This window comes from Mustela nigripes, chromosome X (genome assembly GCF_022355385.1).
Source record: "Mustela nigripes isolate SB6536 chromosome X, MUSNIG.SB6536, whole genome shotgun sequence".
Classification (NCBI taxonomy): Eukaryota; Metazoa; Chordata; class Mammalia; order Carnivora; family Mustelidae; genus Mustela; species Mustela nigripes.
Window position 1 is genome coordinate 43751504 of NC_081575.1, and position 21512 is coordinate 43773015.

Genomic DNA, 21512 nt, shown 5'->3' on the forward strand with positions numbered 1-21512 from the left:
ACAGCCACCTATATTTTCCACTGGGGAATGTTGTTAGCATTGGAAAAAAGATGTACAGAAAGGATTCAGATCTTTATCAGCATCAGTGCCTGGGGTCATTCATTAATTCTGACCCCCCAAAAGGCAAGGAGGAAAGAAGAGAGAGCTGGAGGGGGGATTTTTTTAAGAAGAAATAAGGAAAAAACATTTGAATCTAGGGCCATAGTTCTCTGCCTCCTTATTTTCAAAAGTTAATTTGATTTTTTCCTTACCAATGAAAAATTTACATGATTCCCTATACATTGTTTGTGGAGTTCAACAAATCAGAAATAGGGGAACAAAATCCCACAATTCCAGGGACTAAACAGCCAATCCTTTGCTGGGATTTGGTGGCATCTAGTGGCAGACTCAAGAGGTATAAACCTCACCCAGAGAACTTTCTGGAAAACTAGCTGACCGCGTACTTGCCTGAAGGGCACTGTGCTTGGAGATCAGGACAAAAAGGTAAGAGAGTCTCAGCCCCCACAGAAATTCAGAGTCTGTGTGTGTATAAATATAGATAGAGAGACGGAGGGGAAGGCTATCACGTATGTTACCGGCAGAAATCTGTGTTTGTGCCAAGAGAATGGCAGTCAACTTTGGCGGGGGGGGGGGGGCGGGGGAAGTTACTAGGAAACGGGAAAGAAGTGGCACCTTGTAACTGCTCAAATGGGGATGGGAACGTTTGGCTCTGAACTATTTATTGGAGGGCTATGGTTTAGAACAGGATTTTGTCAGCAGAGAAAAACGTGGGAAGAAAGGGTATTTTTAGTGTCTGAAATTAAATCAATAGGAAAGGCCAACATATTTCTGGCAAAGGCTCTTTATTGGTTACGGGCGCCTTTACTTATTTTCCTTTTCATTAGAACAGTTTTCAAACTTTATAGATACTATCCGGTACACAGCGCGCGTGCACGCACACAAGCACATACACATGTGCGCGCACACACACGCACGGCCCCGCTCCTGGACACACACCGGCCCCAATGCCTGTGTCCCAACGCTAGGGGAGCACGTCTGCGCAAACCCACCACCACCGACGCCACGAGGGCTGCCGCGTACACATCCCAACCCCAAGGCTACGCGACCTTGCCCTCACACAAACTCAGGCCCCAACACCACGCACCCACACACCCACCACCCCAACTCACACATTAAAACCCCTGCTCCGCTTTTATTTTTTTTTTGCTCCGACAGTTGCGCAAGAGATTCGGGGGCGTGGCCCCAAATTTGACCTCGCGCTTCCCCACTCGCGGGAACCTTAGCTCATTTCCGCCCATCCTGTTTCCGCAGGCCACGTAGACACTTCCTTTCCCAGTGGAGGGAAAAAAAAAAAACCCATAATGCCTCCCTGCAGGAAAAAAAAAAAAAGAAACTCTGGTCAGGGGAACTCTGGGTCGTGAAAACAGGCCACGTGAACACCCTGCCCTATAGACTTCTGACCCAACGGCCGTCGCGCTTTTGGAGGGCGGGCTAAGAACCTAAGAGGGCGAGAGTCATTGGCCAGAGTCCGCACTAAAGAAAAAAGATGATTGGCTTGCTTCAAGCCTTAACCGTGAAGAAGCAGGTTGCTAGCACCCGCCTTTACTGCGGCGAAGTGTCATCGCTGACGTGTTAGGCCTTGTCCAATCATTTGGTTATGGAACATTCTAAAACTTAGACAAGACGATTGTGATTGGCTGGAGGCTATAATCCCGCCTCCAAGGTGACGTGTCTGCCTATGGATATCAGTTGCCAGAGAAACCTGGCTTTACTATGGCGGTTGGAGGAACGGCAGTGATCACACGTCGGCTGCTGGAAAGAACTGGATTCTCGTTTCAGGTTTGGGGGGGGGGGTGGGGTGAAAGGGTTGACGATTTCTTTTTATCGTCGCATATATTGGCGAGATTAACTAATGGCTTCGCAGTTGAGCAGAGCTGCATTCAAATTTCTACTCGCCAACGCCCAGCTTGGGCTGGCTCCTGTTCTTTCAGTGTCTCGGTTTCCATGTTTGTAAAATGGTGATATAATAGTATCTACCTCAGAGACGTTTACCTCACAGGCTTGTACTGTGTATTAGTGTGTATAAGACACCTAATACCAATCCTGGGTCCGAAAGCTATTCGCTATTATTGTGTAGTGAAAAACCCGCGTAACAGAATGAAAGAAAAACATAAATTATGTAAATTCGTTCATTATAGTGTTTTCCCTGCCCATCAGATTCTTTCCTATAAGAAATTCGAGCTATAAAAGAGACATACCAGTCTTTACTGACGAAATAATTTACTATTTGAGAATTAGCTCAAAATAGCGGGGATTGGAATTTTCCATATTGAAAAGTTTAAAAGGCCGGAGCGGGGGTGGGGGGGAGATGGAGAACGAGAGCGATCAGGAGATGAACCACATGCGATCAGTAGGCCTTGTTTGGATCCTGAGTGGAACACACCAGCTTAAAAAAAAAAAGCTGCTTAAGATGCATCGGGAAAATTTGAAGACGGATTTGCAGTTTTTTTTTTTAAGGAATTGATGTCGATTTTTTAGACGTTGTAATGGCATTAATGGTTACAATTTCAAATTATCTTTATGTTGTAGAGAAACAGGAAAATATTTGCGGATTAAGTAATAAAATGTCTGGGAATGACTTCATATATGTTAATGACTGGAATTTGCTTCAAAATAATCTCAGCGGTAGGGGAAATGGGGAGGGACATGGATGAAACAAAACTGGCCCTAAGTTAATAATTGTTTGAGCTGAGTGATGGGGCATAAGGGGTTCCTTATATTATTATGTCTTCCTTGGTATATGTTTGACATTTTCCATAATAAAATGCAGAAAATCAGCTATTCCTTGCGCTTAAAAAAAATCAGAGTTGGGGGGAGAAGTGGGTGGGGTTATAGATGAAACAAGATGGCCTTCAGTTGGTAATTGTTGAAGCTGGGTGATTGATAATAGGTTTATATTACTCTTCCTTCTACATTTTTATTCGTTTGAAATTATTATTCATAAGAAGTATAAAAAGGACTGTTACTTTATCAGAAATAAAGATAAATGTACAGTAAAGTCGTTTTGAAAATATAACCACAAGAAAGGGAAAAGAAACATTTTTACATTATTTATCAGGCATTGTGTCCTTTGTGTGTGATAAATGCATTGGTTGGTGGAGGAAAAAAAAGGATCTCATATCTTTTTACGTTATGTCCTTTTCTGTCCCCTTCTTTGACCTTCCAGGCCATCATCAGAAAAGCTAAGTTTGCTGTATTGTAAGGATCAGAAGATCTGATCCTGATTGCAGAACCATCCCTGATTACAGAAACTAGGTAAGTGCCTCCCTTCTCCTGGCCTCAGCTCTCAAACAAGATAATTCCACATAACCTTCCTAACTGTCCAGGAATATTTTGAAGATTAATAAGCACCTATCTGGGAAAGCACTCTAAATTCTAAGAAGAAAAGGATGGGTGCCTCCAGTGTAGCAAGTACCCAAACAGATTACATTACATTTTTTGATAAAAGATAATACAGTTGATACCCTAGGGTTAGTTCCATATATTTATATGTGTGTATAAATATATAATTCTTTCTTTAAAAACTTCGTGGCATCTCACGTATAGCATAATTTAGTGATTGAAAGCAAATACTGACTTCCTTAGTTTGAATTCTGTCTCTGCCACTTGCTGTGTGATCCTGGGCAAGGTACTTACCTCCCTTTGTCCCTAAATTTCCTCCTGTGTAAAATAAAGATGGTAATAGTTCTACTTCATAGGATTTTTGAAGGGACAGTGCTTGGTACATATAAGTGTTTGCCTTAATAATAATTATGGTTATGTTGGTCCTTCTGGTACATCCTGGTTTACTCACACATACACTCTTAAATTTCTAAAAGCAGTAGATTCTTCTGTTTGGAAATGTATAATAATAATAATAATGCTGTCGGTTTCTTTCCTGATTTTCCAGAAGCAGCAGTTACCTCTAGAACTGAATTCTGAAATTAAGACTTCTGGCTTGTCCTAACAATCTCGAAAGATACTGAGTATATTGATCATATTTATTTACAAGGAAATTTCCAGGCACTATAATTTTAACTAGGAAATCATAACTATATTCAGTCTGCTAACAGCTTTTGTGTTATTCCTCCTTTGTCTCAGACTCAAAAAATATGTTAAACATAAAGGAAGTGTTCCAAGATCCAGAAGAGAATGGATATAAATGTAACTGGCATGGTATATGTGTATTTAAAGTTTAATTCCAACAAACCATAGGAGATGTTGTTCACACTTGATTTGTGACACACCCATACCAAAATGTTAGCTTTCAGAGTCTGCATTCCGAAATGGCCCATCACTTGCATGAGGGGATGAAAGAGGTTTTTTTAGTGACTTGAAAGGTTCATTTTCCCATGGAGTCACTTTCCTTCTAATTTTTTTTTCTCTTCTGAAAGCTGGGTTGCAGAGGAGGATGCTGCACTGGTGGGAAAGATGGAGTAGATGTGTAGGCACAAAACCCCTTTACAGGAAGCCATTTGGAGAAGGATTAAGGGCAAAAGGGAGGGAGATGGGCTATGACGCTAGTAGGAGCTCAGAAGGCAAGGTCCAGGGTATCCTGAAATGGAGAAAGCCTCAAAGAGGAAAAGGACCTTGACCTGGACCTACAAGAATGGGCAGAACCTAGAAGGGGGAAGGGAAACCAGTCTGAATGGTATGCCTACAAAATGTATTATACATAGTGATAATTTACTGAAAAGTCCACTGTTGAGATCTAAGGATAAGAATAGATTTTAAAAAATCATTGAATTTAAATATGTATATTTTAAGACAGATTTTTAGTCTCATAATTGATACGTGAATATATTATCCTTATAATGAAAAGGTTTAAATACTATGAAGTAGGCTCAGGTTTCTATTTCTTAACCTCCAGTTCATCACTATTCTCAGTTCTGTTTCCTTCTAGATCTTTAAGTACCTGTTAAAAAACATACATGGATATATGTATATATACATATATATACACATATATATATATATAGTGTTTTCTTTTACATAAATATGGTATCTATCACACTATGGGTATTGTTTTTGCAACTTGCTGTTTTTATTCAAAGAATTGAATGTCTTCATGTTCATTCTTAGAGTTCTATTTGATTCCTTTCACAGTGGCATTGCTTTGACTAGCGTGATAATCCATATTATGGATAAACCACATTTTATCTTTACAAATCACTAGTAATAGTCCTCCACATTGACTTCAGTGTTTGCTACTTCAAGTAATGAATCATACATCCTTGGAAACCATTTACAAGTGTTATTCTAGGGCAACATTTATGTCTTTATGATAATTAAACCAGTGCAATGCTGGTGTGAGAACAGACACTGTGACAGAACAGGTGACCTAGAAATAGTGATAACATTTAACAATTGAATAATCAAATCATTGGGAAGAGAGTACCTTCAAAGACCCATGCACATCTAGGAATTTAGAGTGTTCTCTAATAGAATTTCGGATCAGTGTGGAAAGGATGACCTCTTTAATAAGTAATATTAGGAAAAGTTACATATTTGGAAGAAACTATAGAAATACCAAGAAATACAGGAAATCATTTTTAGAATATTGATTTGGGAGCATTTTCCCTAGGTGTGACATAAATGCCAAGTTCACAAAGGAAAAGGTTGACATATTTTTCTGTGTGATTTTATGTATACACTCACCCCCAGAGAAGGAAAATGAGTTTGGAAAAAATGTTTCCAACATATCCAAGAATACTTAGGATTTATTATTAGAAATCAGTAAAGGAAGCAAACAATCTAGTATAGAAACATATATTCACATAAGAAAAACATACACATGGATGTGTGAAAGATACTCAATGATATACTACATACTAGATAAGCAAAAAAAAATTTTTTTTCCAAAGACATCCCATGTTGCTCAAGGTATAGGTGAATGAACTTTAATAATTTTTGCTGGGAGTACAAATTGAAGTGGTTCTTTACAAATTGAATTTGCCTCTATCTCATCAAAGTTAAAAGTACACCAATCCTTTGAACAGTTCTGTTTTTGAGAATAGTCCTGAAATCCCTGATGCTCTAATATATCTGTACACTGACGACTCTTACAGCGTTTCTGTAATAATGAAGTACTGGGAACAACTTAAAAGTTAATAAAAGACTGGTTAAATTCTGCCACATAGAGATTATGGGGTAATGTGAATATTAAAAAGAATGAGCTAGGTATGTGTGGACAAAAAGATGCCCATGACAAAGTGAGAAAAGGTGGGGGGCAAGATGTCTCACATTTGCCAAATGAAATATACAAGATGTCTCACATTTGCCAAATGAAATATACATTTGCCAAATGAAATATAAAGTACACATTTAGTTTTATAGATTATATATTTGTGTGACTATGCACATAAGATCTGAAAGCTTACACAGTTATTTTGGGATTAGGGAGGGGATGAAAAGGAGGAATTCCCCCATTTTTATGTATTTTCGAATTTACACCTATGTAAAGGAAAGATTACCCATAAATGATGCCACAGTATTAACTACTTGGGGAAAATAATGCAGATTTTCTGTTCATAACTTAGCAAATTCTGGATGGATTAAGAAAATATAAAACCTCCATTAAAATGACATCTTTTAACAGTGGAAAGGAAAGTTAACGTTTCATTATGTAAAACTCTAAAATCTTAACATTAGGCACTATAAAAGAACACTAGGGGAAATATTTGCCCCAAAATGACAACTTTTGATATATAAAGAGATCCAGGGCACCTGGGTGGCTCAGTGGGTTAAAGTCTCTGCCTTAAGCTCAGGTCATGATCCCAGGGTTCTGGGATGGAGCCCAGCATCAGCTGTCTGCTTGGTGGGGAGCCTGCTTCCCCCTTTGTCTCTGCCTGCCTCTCTGCCTACTTGTAATCTCTGTCAAATAAATAAAATCTTAAAGAGACACACATGTCTCTGAAATTGGGATGCATCATACATTTGAATAAATGCAGAAGTAAAAACAAGGCACCATTCACAATAGTCATAGGTGTTGTGTGGTTTTTTTAAGATTTATTTATTTGACAGGCAGAGATCACAAGTAGGCAGGGAGGCAGGCAGAGGGGGAAGCAGGCTCCCTGCTGAGCAGAGAGCCTGATGCTGGGCTCAATCCCTGGGATCATGACCTGAGCCGAAGGCAGAGGCTTTAACCCACTGAGCCACCCAGGCCCCCATAAATAAATAAAATTTTTTTTAAAAAGCTCCTATAGATGTTAAAATCACTAAGAACCAACTGAATGGGCACAGGACCAAAGCCTATGTAGTCAGTAGACACTTTTTAAATGTTAAACTGTTTCTAATAAAAACTGAACAACTAAACATTTTATCAGATGTAGATGAGCCTAGCCACTGCTGACCAGAGTATAAGTGATAGTTATACACACTCCTAGTAAGGTTGGAAACTGGCACAGCTTGGGGAAGTAATTTGGTGATATGTTACTACCTCTTGACCCCCTAAATCTGCATCTGGAAGTATTAAATAATGGGAAATGAGGACAAAAATGTTGCAATATTTACTGCAGGGTAAATTGAAGAGGAATCACTTTCTGTTAAGGGTGGTTAGATTGAGGTAGGACCATTTGATGAAGCACACAGCTCTCAAGATGTATATTATGTTACATGGGAAAGAAAACTAGTTTGTGATACCACATTTTTAAATAGGGAAGGTTGAGATTTGATGATCAGTATAAATAAGTATTTACACAGAAATTTAGAAAACTAGGGCAAATCTACAAATGTGTTTTCTCAATGTCTGACCTACCCCCAGAGCTGACCTGTAGAAAACAAGTGGGAAAATACTTGATGACTTGTCCCTAATTTGTGCCTCCATTTTCTTCATGTATTGAATCACTTCCTCACTTTGATTCTCTGTAGTGTGTCCCCCCCCCCCAGGGACCTAAGTGCTGCTCAAAGATATATGTGATATGTATAACACAAGACCTGTGGCAAATAGAATAATGGTGTTGTTCTATAAGCAAAACTAACACAAGACATTTAAATATTAAACTCTGGAGTACTAAGATCCACTTCATACGGTATTGGAGGTGGAAGAGAAACATGGACTAGAGTTGGAGATTTGAGGAGGAAAGAAGACTTCTGTAGTATTTAGATGGGAGATAATGGAGAGAGCATGATGGAGCAAAGGGTAGGTGTACTAAGCCAGTAAACACTAATAAAGCCTGAAACTCAAGACAAACTGGCAAACTCAGTTTAAAATAGCCCCAAATTAAGTAATCTGTAGTGCAAACTTTTTAAATGAATGTGCACAGCACATCTGTCATTGATCATGGAGCAGTGTTAAGCTGGGAAGGGATGTACAGAGTGGAAAGCTATTCAGAAACTTAAAAGTAGGAGCCAGACATCAAAAGGTAGGTATTCCTTCTTTTCATGTCTGGTTTCTGACTTCCAGATAGTAATAGTTGCTTGTTTGATCTGTAGGCTACTTAGATGAAAATAAAGGAACTGAGACAACTAATACAAAGGCTGTTTCCATGGCTTTATTCAGCAGTTACAAACCTTGATTTGTGGTGCAGGTTATTTTTTCTGTAAAATGTCAGATATTTCATTGAGACTATGAGGGGAAGAATTTGTAGAGAATGACAGAACCCACCCAGTTAATTAGAACGAGGTAGAATTCCTTTTTGTAGTTTTCCTATGAATGAATATATGTGGTCAATGCCGGGGATGTACGGTATGTTCAGCTATCATTTTAAAGTTCCTCAGTAAGGAATTGCTGATGACTGTGAGACTTCCAAAATACTTTGCATCCCACCTGGCCTCACTTCTGTTTCACAGTCTGGCTGGCACTGAGCCATCTTGCTTTCTTTAGTTGGTATGTTAACTGCCCCCCGTGTATTGTGGAAGCTCTGTACTATATTAACTCTGAGGTGGGCTTTCTGAATTTCAAGTAAATTACTTAACTAAATTCTCAGATACTGTCTCCCCTCTGTCCTGGGCACAGTATTTGTTTAGAAACATCCTTTTTGTAAGCTCAGTGGCTTACAGTGCAATGCCATGACACACTGGCTACTGTCTGATCCTTCAAAGGATGTGTCTCTTTATCCCTCAGGCAGCTTTCTGATTCCCACAGGGTCAGTATCCGTATTCACAGAGTTGGTGCTCTCTGAGGACCTCCTTTGCCCTTGATTTCTTTACTCAGATCTTTGTGTCCTTTTAGTGAGAGGGTATCGTTTGCTTAGTGAAATCTCTGGTACTCAGGCCTGTCTTCCCAATAACTGGTTTCCCTGATTCAAGGCTCTAGTTGTCTAGCATTTTTTTACCTCTTTTTTCCCCCCTCAGGGCTTCCTTTACACCTGCTCACATTGTTTTAAGGGCTAGGGATTGGCCAAGGGCCTTTTAATGTGGGTGAAATTAATAGTTACCAGAGAAACCTGGTTTAAGGCTGATCTACCGTCATCATTTTTTCCCAGAGGTTACGCTGATTTTAACAGTGGTACTGATTTCATCTGGATACTTTTCCTATGCATTTATACATATCAGTTTAAAATAGGAATTTGATCACACTGTACATAAGAACTGTACAGGACTGATGTTATTATATCTTGGCCTGTGCGCTCTCTACAGGATCTTATTGTACCTGTAAAACATTAAGCCTATTTATCTAATAATGTAGCATTGAACATCTTTCTATATTCATAATGGTTCTCTGCTTAATTCATTTGAATGTTCTTCTATAGTGTGCATACAGAATCTGTGTTCCCATTGCCCTACCAATGAGTTGAGGTGTTTCCAGTTCTTCGGTATTAAGAACACCACTGTAGTGAACATCTTTATACCCATATTCACATGTATTCCTGCAAGATACCATGCTAGCTATTTAGCCAGGTCTCATTTATGAAGTTCTAAAGAACCTGTGAAGTCAAGGGATAGTTTGGCCTCATTAGATGAGTAAAAGAGGCTAAGAGAGCTTGCATATCTTACCCAAGTCCTCACAATTCATAAATGGCAGAGTCTAATTGAAGTAGAAGTATGTCTTAACAGCAGAGGTATATATTTTCTCTGATAATTGCAATTGTAAACCACATGGTCAAAAAACTAGGTTTTTTTCCTGTGTTATTTCACAAAAGTTCATCTTCATTGCAGATAATCTGTTTCCCTTTTTAGGTTGTGTCCCCAGCCTCATCCTTCCAGACCATTCTAGGAGATCTAGGAGATTCCATCTGGGAAAACACTAGGAGTTCTTGGAAGGGAAAGAAGGAAGAGGATTACGTAAGTCAAAAAAAATTGCTTCATCTGTTACACTGTAAAAATCATAGAATACTATTTTTTTCATCTTTATCTTACTAGTTTTCTCTACTATATTTTATACTATATCATACTTTGGTTCAGTTTTTCTTCCTCTTCTCTCCGTGAATGATTTTGATGGTTTTCATAGCTTCTGGTAGCAGCTGTATGATGATTACTCTCAGATCTCCGTTTCTGGCTCTGACCCTCACCTGAGCTTTAAAGTTAAATGTTTAACTGTATACCTCACACTTAGTAGATCCACTACTGAACTTCTTTCCTCTCTAATCGACTTCCTCCTCCTTTAGATGCAATCTCATTTGGTGATAATACTAATGCCTTAATCACCTATTCTCAAAACCTGGGAGTCATCACTGACTTCTCCCTCACTGAATTATCACCTCCTCCAACAAGCTAATACTAGAAGTTGTGTCGTATGCCATTTATTTGCTCCAAAGTACTCTGTGCCTATAACTCTCAATGTACTAACCTAGGTTTTTAATTGCCACTTAAGATACTTAAATCACTAGCATCTGGCATAGTATCTGTCCCAAAGCAGATGTGTATTAATGTATGATGACTCACTGAGTGGATGAATTATTTTCATTTACTTCATTGCTAATTCTAAACTAACCGTTAAAATCAGTGTTTTTATTAATTCATTAATTACCCGGGCTTAAAATTGCAGAGACACCTTTGACTCCTCCCTCTTCATTTACCAAGTTCTGTATTTGGTTTCTCTTGACTCTGTCATCACCCCAAGTCAGGCCTACCTGAACTCCTACAAAAGCATTTACTGTTAGTCATTTTGCCTCTAGTCAACTAATCTTTCTTATTTTATCTTGTCATTTCTCTTGTTCAGAGCATTTAATTTCAATTCTGCTGCCTTCTACAGTTTTTTTTCCATTTAATTAATTCTTTTTCTAAAATTATATTCCTGTCTTTTGAGCGGTACCAAAAAACTAACTTACAGGCAAGTCTGATGAGTGATCGGATGGGGTAAGAGTAGTGGTTGATAGGATCAAAGTGAGGGTAGAGGTAGTAAGTCACTTACAGGTGATCCTGAAAGAGGATTTGAAATACAAATTCCAAGAGAATAGCTTGTGTTTTACTTTGGTGAGCCTTTATGAAGCAGTGTGTATTAAGGGTCATGACAGAGAACAACCAAGTAAAATCCTTTATATATTACAGTGGTTGAAATAAAAACAGGGTTGAATGAGTTCCAGAAAGCAGGGTTCTCAAACTCGTGGACAACAATCTGCAGAAGAAGACAACTTTAAAAAACCAACTAGAAGCAATATGCAGAGAAGTAAGATGAGAGGGGCCTCCTCAGGAAAGAAGACTGCTGGTCCACAGCAGAAGAATCTGGAACCGGCTCTCCCAGGGCGATGGGGGGGTCGCTCTGCAGAGAACCCCCCTTCAGGATCTGTGAGGAAGACAAGAAAGAACAAGCAGAAGACTCCTGGAAATGGAGATGGTGGCAGTACCAGCGAAGCACCCCAGCCACCTCGGAAGAAGAGGGCCCGGGCCGATCCCACTGTTGAAAGCGAGGAGGCCTTTAAGAATAGAATGGAAGTTAAAGTGAAGATTCCTGAAGAATTAAAACCATGGCTTGTTGAGGACTGGGACTTAGTTACCAGGCAGAAGCAGCTCTTTCAACTCCCTGCTAAGAAAAATGTAGATGCCATTCTGGAAGAGTATGCAAATTGCAAAAAGTCGCAGGGAAATGTTGATAACAAGGAATACGCAGTTAATGAAGTTGTGGCAGGAATAAAAGAATATTTCAATGTGATGTTGGGCACTCAGCTGCTCTACAAATTCGAGAGGCCCCAGTATGCAGAAATCCTCTTGGCTCACCCTGATGCACCAATGTCCCAGGTTTATGGAGCCCCACACCTACTGAGATTATTTGTAAGAATCGGAGCAATGTTGGCATATACGCCCCTTGATGAGAAGAGCCTTGCATTATTGTTGGGCTATTTGCATGATTTCCTAAAATATCTGGCAAAGAATGCTGCATCTCTGTTTACTGCCAGTGATTACAAAGTGGCTTCGGCTGAGTACCACCGCAAAGCCCTGTGAGGGTCTACTGACCACTCACTGTTACGTCTGGTATCTGTAAACACTCTTTTTGTTCTTAGTCTTTTTCTTGTATAATTGATGTTCTTTAAAATTGTTAATGTATAACAGGGCTTATGTTTCAGTTTGTTTTCTGTTTTGTTCTAAACAGAAAATGAAAGGAGTACAAGCTCCTTTTCTCATTTCAAAGTTGCTACCAGTGTACGCAGTAATTAGACAAAGAAGAAACATTCAGTAGAACATTTTATTGCCTAGTTGACAACATTGCTTGAAAGCTGGTGGTTCTATCCCTTTGACACTACACAATTTTCTAATATGTGTTAATGCTACGTGACAAAATGCCCTGATTCCTAGTGCCAAAGGTTCAACTTAATGTATATACCTGAAAACCCATGCATTTGTGCTCTTTTTTTTTATGGTGCTTGAAGTAAAACAGCCCATCCTCTGCAAGTCCATCTATGTTGTTCCTTAGGCATTCTATCTTTGCTCAAATTGTTGAAGGATGGTGATTTGTTTCATGGTTTTTGTATTTGAGTCTAATGCACGTTCTAACATGATAGAGGCAATGCATTATTGTGTAGCCACGGTTTTCTGGAGAAGTTGATATTTTAGGAATTGTATTTCAGATCTTAAATAAAATTTGTTTCTAAATTTCAAAGCAAGTATTTTGCAGCGTGCCTTTAATATTACCAAGGCTGACAAGTCAGCAGGCTCAGGAAGGATCTAGATGGAATGAAGAGAGAGTTCAGACTCCAGTGAAAGAATTCCTTTTTCTGTTGAGTGTGGCAGCCAGGAGTATCCTGTCATGCCAGTTCCCCTCCCCTGCTGTCTCACTGTGGCTTCTCAGAGTATGATTGCTTTCTAGTGCAGCTTATAAGAGCCAGTTTTGTTCTGATGCTCCTTGCCCCTCTAAGTTGGGCTGGTGTAACAGAATATTTAGTGGGAACTATAACAGTTCCTTACACTTGTGCAGAGTCTTCCTCTTTGCCACAAAAGGAAGCATGGGCAGCCACCTTCAGAAATACTTCTAGATTTTGGACCAAGGATGGCAGATTTCCCTAGTTGGAACACTGAGGCCCTGTACTGTTTTTGTAATCCCTTAGACATAACAGTGGGAATCTAGGGGATTTGTGGAGGAGGGCTGATGTTGGATGCCTATGATTATAAATCCATTCTATATGGAAATTTTCCAAACCACGTTTTGTTCCATAACAGTGTTTTATATGTTCTTTAGCAAACAAAAAACATATTCCATTGGTTACTGCAGAAATTTTGGAAAATAAGAGTGAGAACAGATCTGTTAATAAGTCCTGTATAGTCCTACTGGATCAGTCAGGGTCCCAGCAGGAAATAAACGGGACTCAAAATAGATGATTTGAGAAGTTTAATGGAGAATTTTTTCTTAAGTTGTTAACAGAGGAGTCATGGCATGTATTAGTTTGCTAGGGCTGCCACATCAAAGCCACCACAAACTAGGTGGCTTAAACAACAAATTTATTTTCTCATAGTTCTGGAGTCTAGAAGTCTAAAATCAAGGTGTTGGCAAGATTGGTTTCTTCTGAATCCTTTCCTTGGCTTGTAGATGGCTGCCTTACTGTGACTTCTTTACCTCTGCAGCTGTCTGTGTCCTAATCTCTTCTAAGGAGGCCTAATGATTTCCATTTTAACTTAACTATGATTCCATTTTAACTTAACTATCTCTGTAAAGATTCCATCTCCAAACACAGTCCCATTCTGAGGTACTGGGGAGTTAAGATTTCACAGTATGAATTTAGAGGTGACACAATTCAGTCCATCATATGGTAACCTCTAGGCAAAGAAAAGTAGAGTAAGAGGGGAGGGCAGTGGTAAAGGAGAGTGTGGAGGAGGGGTAGGAGAAGAACAGGGAGGGGAGGAAGGGAGTGGTTACTGGTTGGTAGACAGCTGTATGGAAAGGGCCATCCGACAGCAGCTGTGTTCTTCAGGACTCAGCTCACAGAGACTTCAGAGAATCCAGGATATGGGCGTTAAAAATACCTGAACTCGTTATTATGGGTATTACCCTTCAATCACACTGAAGCCAAAGGGCATGGAAAACCTTTGATGTAATCTACATTGGTAAGCTTGGGGCACACAGCAGAGAGAAAAAAATGGATCAGTGAGGACAACTAAGAAATTTCTAGTACACGCACACCTGTACTATATATGCTTCACCATATAGTCTTAGAATCATTATCCCCTCTGAGGGACGTAGGGCCTGGCCAATTAGAAGAGTTCTTAAGGACTCAGATTCAGAGGACCGCTGTGTAATCGTTCCTAACACTCAGAATACAACATAAGAGTTCATTTCCTTCCTTATTTGAAACTGAATAGGAGACCTAGCACATAGACAAGCTTAGCTCACACACTTGAACATGTTAGAAATAACACATTTCAAAATTGCCTTTAAGGGCGCCTGGGTGGCTTAGTGGGTTAAAGCCTCTGCCTTCGACTAAGGTCATGATCCCAGGGTCCTGGGATCAAGCCCCACATCGGGCTCTCTGCTCAGCAGGGAGACTGCTTCTTCATGTCTCTCTCTGCCTACTTGTGATCTCTGTCAAATAAATAAATAAAATCTTTTTTAAAAATAGCCTTTGGGGGTACCTGGGTGGCTCAGTTGGTTAAGGATCCAACTCTTGGTTTTGGCCCAAGTCATGGTCTTAACGGGTATTGGGATAGAGCCCTACTATCTGTGCTCTGCACTCAGCAGGGAGTCTGCTGGAAGATTCTCACCTTCTGCCCCTCCCCCCTGCATATGCATGCATGTGCACTTGGCACGCTATCTCCCAAGTAAATAAGTCTTTAAAAAGATAATAAGATTGTCTTTAAGGACATAAATTTAAGATCCTCAATTCAACTGTAGCAGGTTGGTGGGATGTCTACTTCAGTTGTTATTAGGGATTCCCGGTCTCCATTAATCATACAGACATGCTCTGGTCTGATCTAGCATGAGATTCCCACCATCCTCAGATACCTGGTCATACTGGTTAGGGATCAGATGTTCATTTACTGAACTGGCACGATTTCAGATCCATGGATTTTGCTCCTGCTGCTTCTATCCAGCCCTCCAGATTAGGGGAATCTTTGGTAAGACAAGGTGCCTAGCTTTCCATAGTCTTGGATCCTGATTTGGAAAAATACTCATGTCTCCACTACTGGAAGGACCCATAAACCCTGACCTCTCTTCTCTTGTCTTCAAATGCCCTTCATTCCCATCCAGGGACATCTGGCTTAAAAGCCACTGGATTCAAGCAGCTTCTACTTCAAGCTCTGCCACAAATCTCCCTCTCCTGGATCTCTGTAGGAAATGGGAGGAGAGAAAAATTTAAGAATACAATATACATGTTAATACCCCAATTACTGATAATTCAGTAATTTCCAGTTAAGTTCATATGTGGTTTCTTTTTACTTTAGCTGATTTCTTCTTGTTAATTGCTTTATTTTTTTATAAAGACTACACCTTAGGAATACTCAGGAAAGGCCCAAAATACTTTATTAGGACCTAAACCAGGCCATCCCATTGATTTTTTTAAAAAAGAGGACAATTATAATAAGTGTATGCAAACTTGCCAGAATCTCTGTTGATTTAGCAAGTGCCTCTGTTTTGAAACTGTACAGGTGATGTAGTTTCATCTAGCCATCTTAATGACTAAATGGCTTCCTTTCTAAAACTGAAGGGTGGATCTGAGAGTTTACCTCCTGAGATACAGTGCCTAGCTAAAGTAGTGGTTCCATAATAAATAGTTACTAAAATTATTAATTTATTTTCATCAATATCACTATCACCATAAATAGGCCCATTTTCCATCTAGGAGAATGTATGTAGATTGGTACAGAAGCATGTTGTAAAATGACTCTCATGACATCCATCAAACACCTAGAAAGCAAAGAAGGTGGCCATTAAATAGAAGGCTTGTTTAGCCTAAGACAAATTTCTGGCACAGAACGAAAGTTCAAAAATTGTATTTCTCTCTCTCCCTTCCCAAAAGGAAAGGGTAAAGACTGTATTCCTAAGATCTGTGGTTCTCAACCTGAGGTCTCCAGACTTTTAAGGGACTTTAAGGACACCAATAAGAATTGAAGAGCTCAGGGCACCTGGGTGACTCAGTGGGTTGGGGCCTCTGCCTTCGGCTTAGGTCATGATCCTGGGGTCCTGGGATCAAGCCCCATATGGGGCTCTCTGCTTGGCAGGGAGCCTGCTTCCCTTCCTCTCTCTGCCTGCCTCTCTGCCTACTTGTGATCTCTGTCTGTCAAATAAATAAATAAAATCTTTAAAAAAATAATTGAAGTACTCTTGGGCACCTGGGTGGCTCAGTCAGTTAAGTGTCTTGCCTTCAGCTCAGGTTATGATCCCAGGGTCCTGAGCCCCCACATGGAGCTCCCTGCTCAGTTAATGGGGAGCCTGCTTTTCCTTCTGCCTGCCACTAGCTCTGCTTGTGCTCAAGCTCGTTCCTGTGCTGTCTTCCACTCCGACTCCCATCAAATAAATAAATAAAAATAAAAATCTCAAAAAAAAGATTCTTTCTCTCCCCCCCCACCCTTACCCTACTCTCAAAAAGGAATTGAAGACCTCTTTTCCAGACTTTCTTTTTTTAATTCATTAATTCATTATGAAGGTAACACTTAGCTGAGCTTTTTCTGGAATCAAATGAGAAAACATTTAAATGTGCATCATGAACTATGAATGATAATGGTTAACAACTTGTATGTAGAAATTCCAGTTATCAGAAATTGTTCCTATGTTTTTTTGAAAAAATTCAAAATGTAAAAGTGTTTAAGGAAAAGGACAGAAGTTGATGATAGTCTATATTTTGTTTAAAAATATAGTTAAACTATTTAGAAAAAATCTTGGGATAGGCACTAAAAGATAAAAATAGAATGTGTTTATCAAATAAAAAAAAATAGAATGTGTAAATTCCAGAGAAAAATTTCCAAAAATTTTCCAAAGAAAACTCTCTTGGTCCAACAGAAGGCAGGAAAAGAGAGGAAGGGGAAAATGCAAAGGAAAAAAAACCAACAGAAACACAAAATAGGAAGGCAGAAATACATCTACATCAATAATAATAAATGTAGATAGTTTAAACTCATGGTAAAAGAAAACCGCAGATTGGATTTTTTTTCAAGGCACAGAATCTGGTTTCATGCTTTTTCTCAAAGATGTCCTTAAAATTATCCAGAAAAGTTCAAAATAAAAAGATGGAAGAATATATATTGGGTGAATACTTAGCAAAAGAAAGCTGGTGTAGCCAAATTAATGAAAAAACACAGTAGCATGGCACATCACAAACATTATACCAAGCAGAGGTAGTCAACCTACCGAGCAAGAGCAACTGTGAGATACAACCAAAACCCAACTTCACTTCTGTCTAATACTTTGAGTTTTGCCCAGGCCCCAGGGCTTTGCTGCTCAAAGAGCCCTACAGACATTTAATTTTTTTTAAGATTTCATTTATTTGACAGAGCGATAGGAGAGCACAAGTAGGCAGAGTGGCTGGCAGAGGGAGGGCAAGAAGCTGAGTAGGGAGCCTGATCCAGGACCCTGGGATTATGACCTGAGCTGAAGGCAGATTCTTAACTGACTGAGCCACGCAGGTGTCCCCCTACAGTAACTTTAAATAATAAATCTAGCTTTGTTTCAGTGACCAGAACCTTCAGTCCCTAATTTTAAAAAGGAACCCTCTGAACTCAATTTAGAAATAAATCTCTCCTCCCTCAGCACCAAATTCAAGTGGACCTCCCACCTTTGGGGTAAAGGATGTGTTGGGTTTCTTTTCTTTCCCCATCCTTCCCAGCTTGCTAATTTTGAATTCAGGTCTAAGGTTGAAGGGAGGGAGTAAACAGAAAGCTCTTTATGGTTGTTTGGTAAGTTGGCTTCATGCTTTCTGGGTCTTGCTGATGTTTAAAGCAGACTTTCATCTGAGGCTCCCCCACTGCAATGCTTGTGTCAAAAGCTAAACATTCTATTGCTGTTTTCCTCTTCAGCTCTGGGTTTTCCAGCTATCCTTTCCATATAGTTTCTCTGATGGAATCCTTAGCACCCCCAAACAGTTCTCTTCAGGCCCCTCAATACCAAACATTCTCCTGCATGACCCACTTTTGGTACATGAGAAACACCCATATATCTTTTGCCCCAACAAACTGGAAGTATAGATATCCTAATACAGTCACCTCTCCTTTCCTCCCACCATCACCATAGCTGCATTTTCTCTAGTCCATAATATTTCTCATGCGGATCCCATTTCACGGTGCCTCCAAACTCCAGGAGATAACATATCAAGCTTCTTGGGGTCCAGCTGAAACCTTGGGGTAAAAAAAAGCACCCCAACTCTTCCCCGCTTAGACACACATTCCAAAGAAATCCTCCTCACAAAAATTCCTTGTCTGTATCTCCTCTCTCTTGACCCTTTTAGTCGTCCTTATAAGTTTATAAGTTTTAGGGCTGCTTGGTTATTTCCTTTGAAAACCTGGCTTTAGAATTTCATATCTGTTCAATCTTGGTGCAAAAGAGGAAACTTTCAATTTAACGTCCCTTATGCATATTTAAACCAACCAATCTCCCAGTCCTGGAAGGTTACCATCTAAAGTTTAAAAAAAATTAAATGGGGTGTGGATTTTGGAGTATAATGAACCTAGGTTGGAATACAGCTCCACAACTTACTAGACTTAGGGCCTTGGAACACTCCCCAAGTTGTTTCTTCTTCATGTAAGGAAATATTTCTACCTGCCTTACAGGGTTCTTACGGTTTTGTTTTTTTTTTTTAGGATTTTATTTATTTGGAGCAGGAGAGGGACTGCGAGCGGGGGTGGGAGGTGGGAGGCAAAGGGAGAGGGAGAAGCAGAATCCCCACTGAGCAGGGAGCTCAACATGGGGCTCGATCCCAGGACCCTGAGATCATGATCTGTGCGGAGGGCAGACGCTCAACTGACTGAGCCACCCAGGTGCACCTCTCATAGGGCTCTAAGAGACTCAAACCAAAACACCAAACACTGCATCTGCCCCTTCGTGGGCATTCAAGCAAATGTTAGGTCCCTTCCCATCTTGCCTTTTCCATACCTTTGACACTCTCTACCATAAAGAACGTTCGTAAATGTAACAAGAGGAGATACAGGTATGCTCTTCAGTGCCACTTCTATATTCCAGAATAAGCTGTCTAATGGATACAAGATAGAAAAATCATACCATTCTTATTTTGGGAGTTACCCATCCAATGGAGTTGAAGGTAGGGGACACAATCATGCCATTGAACTAGTTCATGTGTTTTCCTGAACTTGAATTTTAACTTCTAGGTTAAAAATCAATAAAGCATACATACTTGGAGCTCCAGAACTTTAGATTGAAGAGTTCAGTGCTCATGAATGGCTATAAGATCTGGTAATACCCTTCCCTTCTGCCTTCATCAGTCAAAGATGGTAAAATAGCTGATATTATTTAATATGTGTGAGACACTAAGTGGTCTGTACAATAATTCACATAAACCTCACAACAGCCCTAAGAGATAGTAATGTGACCATACCCTTTTGAGAAAAAGGGCACAGAAGGGCACCTGGCTGCCTCAGTCGGTTGTGGGTCTACCTTGGGTGGGGTCGCGATCTCCGGGCCCTGGGATCGAGCCCAGCATCAGGGTCCCTGCTCGGTGAGGAGTCTGCTTCTCTATCTCCCTCTGCCCCTCCCCACCACTCATCCCCTGTCTCTCTCAAAAAATAAATAAATTTTAAAGAGAAAGAAAAGAAAAAGGGCACAGAAGCCAAGGACACAGAGCTAAAAGTGGTAGACCTGGGACTTGAACACAGTTAAAGCTCTTTATTATATTAGCCTGCCTCTTGGAAAAGTAGTATAACTATTGAGAAATGTGAAACTTGAGATCTCATCTGTGAAAGTACCCTGACCCTGTTACCACTTCAGGCCCTCCTAGCAGCAAATACCAAGACAAGAGTTGACATACAAGAGATTTACTGGAAAAAATACCTATAAAAGCTACAGTGGGAAGGAGCGGGAGATGGGGAGAGCCTTCAGATTGTGATGCATGTCTCACACCTGTGAAAAGAGAGGTAAGGAGGGAGGTTTAGGCAGGAAGAGTCCCAGACTGTGGTGGTACCAGGCCAATAGAGAGTAAGCAAAGATTAAAGGAGTCCGCCAATGAGCAGAAATGGCCCAGCTCTAGCTGCACAACTGTCCTCAGTGATAGTGTGGGAGCAGTATGGGGAAAATGTAGCCTTAGTGTAAATGTCAGGGGAGCTCCAAAGGTTCTTTTGAGGAAACAGCTGTGTGACTCCATGGCCACTGCAGACCTGGTGACTTTTTCTTGACAGTCATCCACATACCTTCTACTAATTGGAGCCTAAATTTTTGCAAGGAACTTGAAGCTGACCTCTTCTATACTAAGCCGCTGGAGGAGCTCCTACTCTTAAGCACTGTCACCTAAAAACCTGGGCATCCTGGTTAGCAGAGGGCTCTCTCCAGGAACTGGGACCCTCAATGCTTTCTGCTCTGGAGTTTGCTAGGCAAGTCACTTCTTGGACATGTGATGGGGATACCAGCCTTCTGTGTGAGCAGGGAAGTGGTGAGAACCCCAGAGAACCAGGCTCTGGTTGCTGCTGACCACCCATCACTAATGCCTCCAAAAGCATCTTCACACCAATTTACAATTGGGTGATGGCCCTGGCGCTCAAGTCATGAGCAGGGCCTGCAATGCATAGGGATGCTCACACAGGAAGTGAAACCCCTTTTCTCCTAAGTTGTTGGACCACATGCTTTTTGCAAGTTCCCTCTACTTGGAGTCTCTGACCCTGGGCCTAGGCTGACACAGACCTCAGAGGCACTGCAGGCACAGAGCAATGTTCAGGGCAGAGTCACCAACACAGGCTGGGGCACATCTGAGGCCCTCTGGGGAGTCTGTGCAAGGTGGGTCGAAGAGGGATGGGTGAGGTCTTGTCTGAGGTCTAACCCCATTTGTGGAAAAGCTAGTTCAGTAAACTCAAAAGGAGAGCCATGTGGCCTGGTCAGACCCAGGTCAGACATCTGCCCACTCAAAGACCATCCCAACCAATGTTTCCAGTTAGGAATCCTTGGAACTTTATCCCCTCCCCTATAAAAAGTTCCCCAAAAGAGAAGGGAGAAAGGAGGGAAAGGCAAAGTG

At 40.5% G+C, this 21512-nt stretch overlaps 1 protein-coding gene across 2 annotated transcripts; it reads left to right on the top strand.

The window, feature by feature from the left end:
- The first annotated feature begins 378 nt into the window (after positions 1-378).
- MORF4L2 (mortality factor 4 like 2) lies at positions 379-13019 on the top strand. 2 transcript variants are annotated; one of them, XM_059384911.1, is made up of 4 exons: positions 379-483; positions 3227-3315; positions 10159-10263; positions 11470-13019. In XM_059384911.1, the coding sequence occupies exon 4, from the start codon at positions 11494-11496 to the stop codon at positions 12358-12360; it is 867 nt and encodes a 288-aa protein (XP_059240894.1). In that variant the 5' UTR covers positions 379-483; positions 3227-3315; positions 10159-10263; positions 11470-11493; the 3' UTR covers positions 12361-13019. The 2 variants fall into 2 exon arrangements, with proteins under 2 accessions (XP_059240894.1, XP_059240893.1); XM_059384910.1 differs by lacking the exon at positions 379-483 and adding an exon at positions 1731-1839.
- The last annotated feature ends 8493 nt before the right edge of the window (positions 13020-21512 follow it).

Excerpts from the sequence above, each read along its gene's own strand:
- MORF4L2 (XM_059384911.1), top strand. The coding sequence starts at position 11,494 with ATGAGTTCCAGAAAGCAGGGTTCTCAAACTCGTGGACAACAATCTGCA.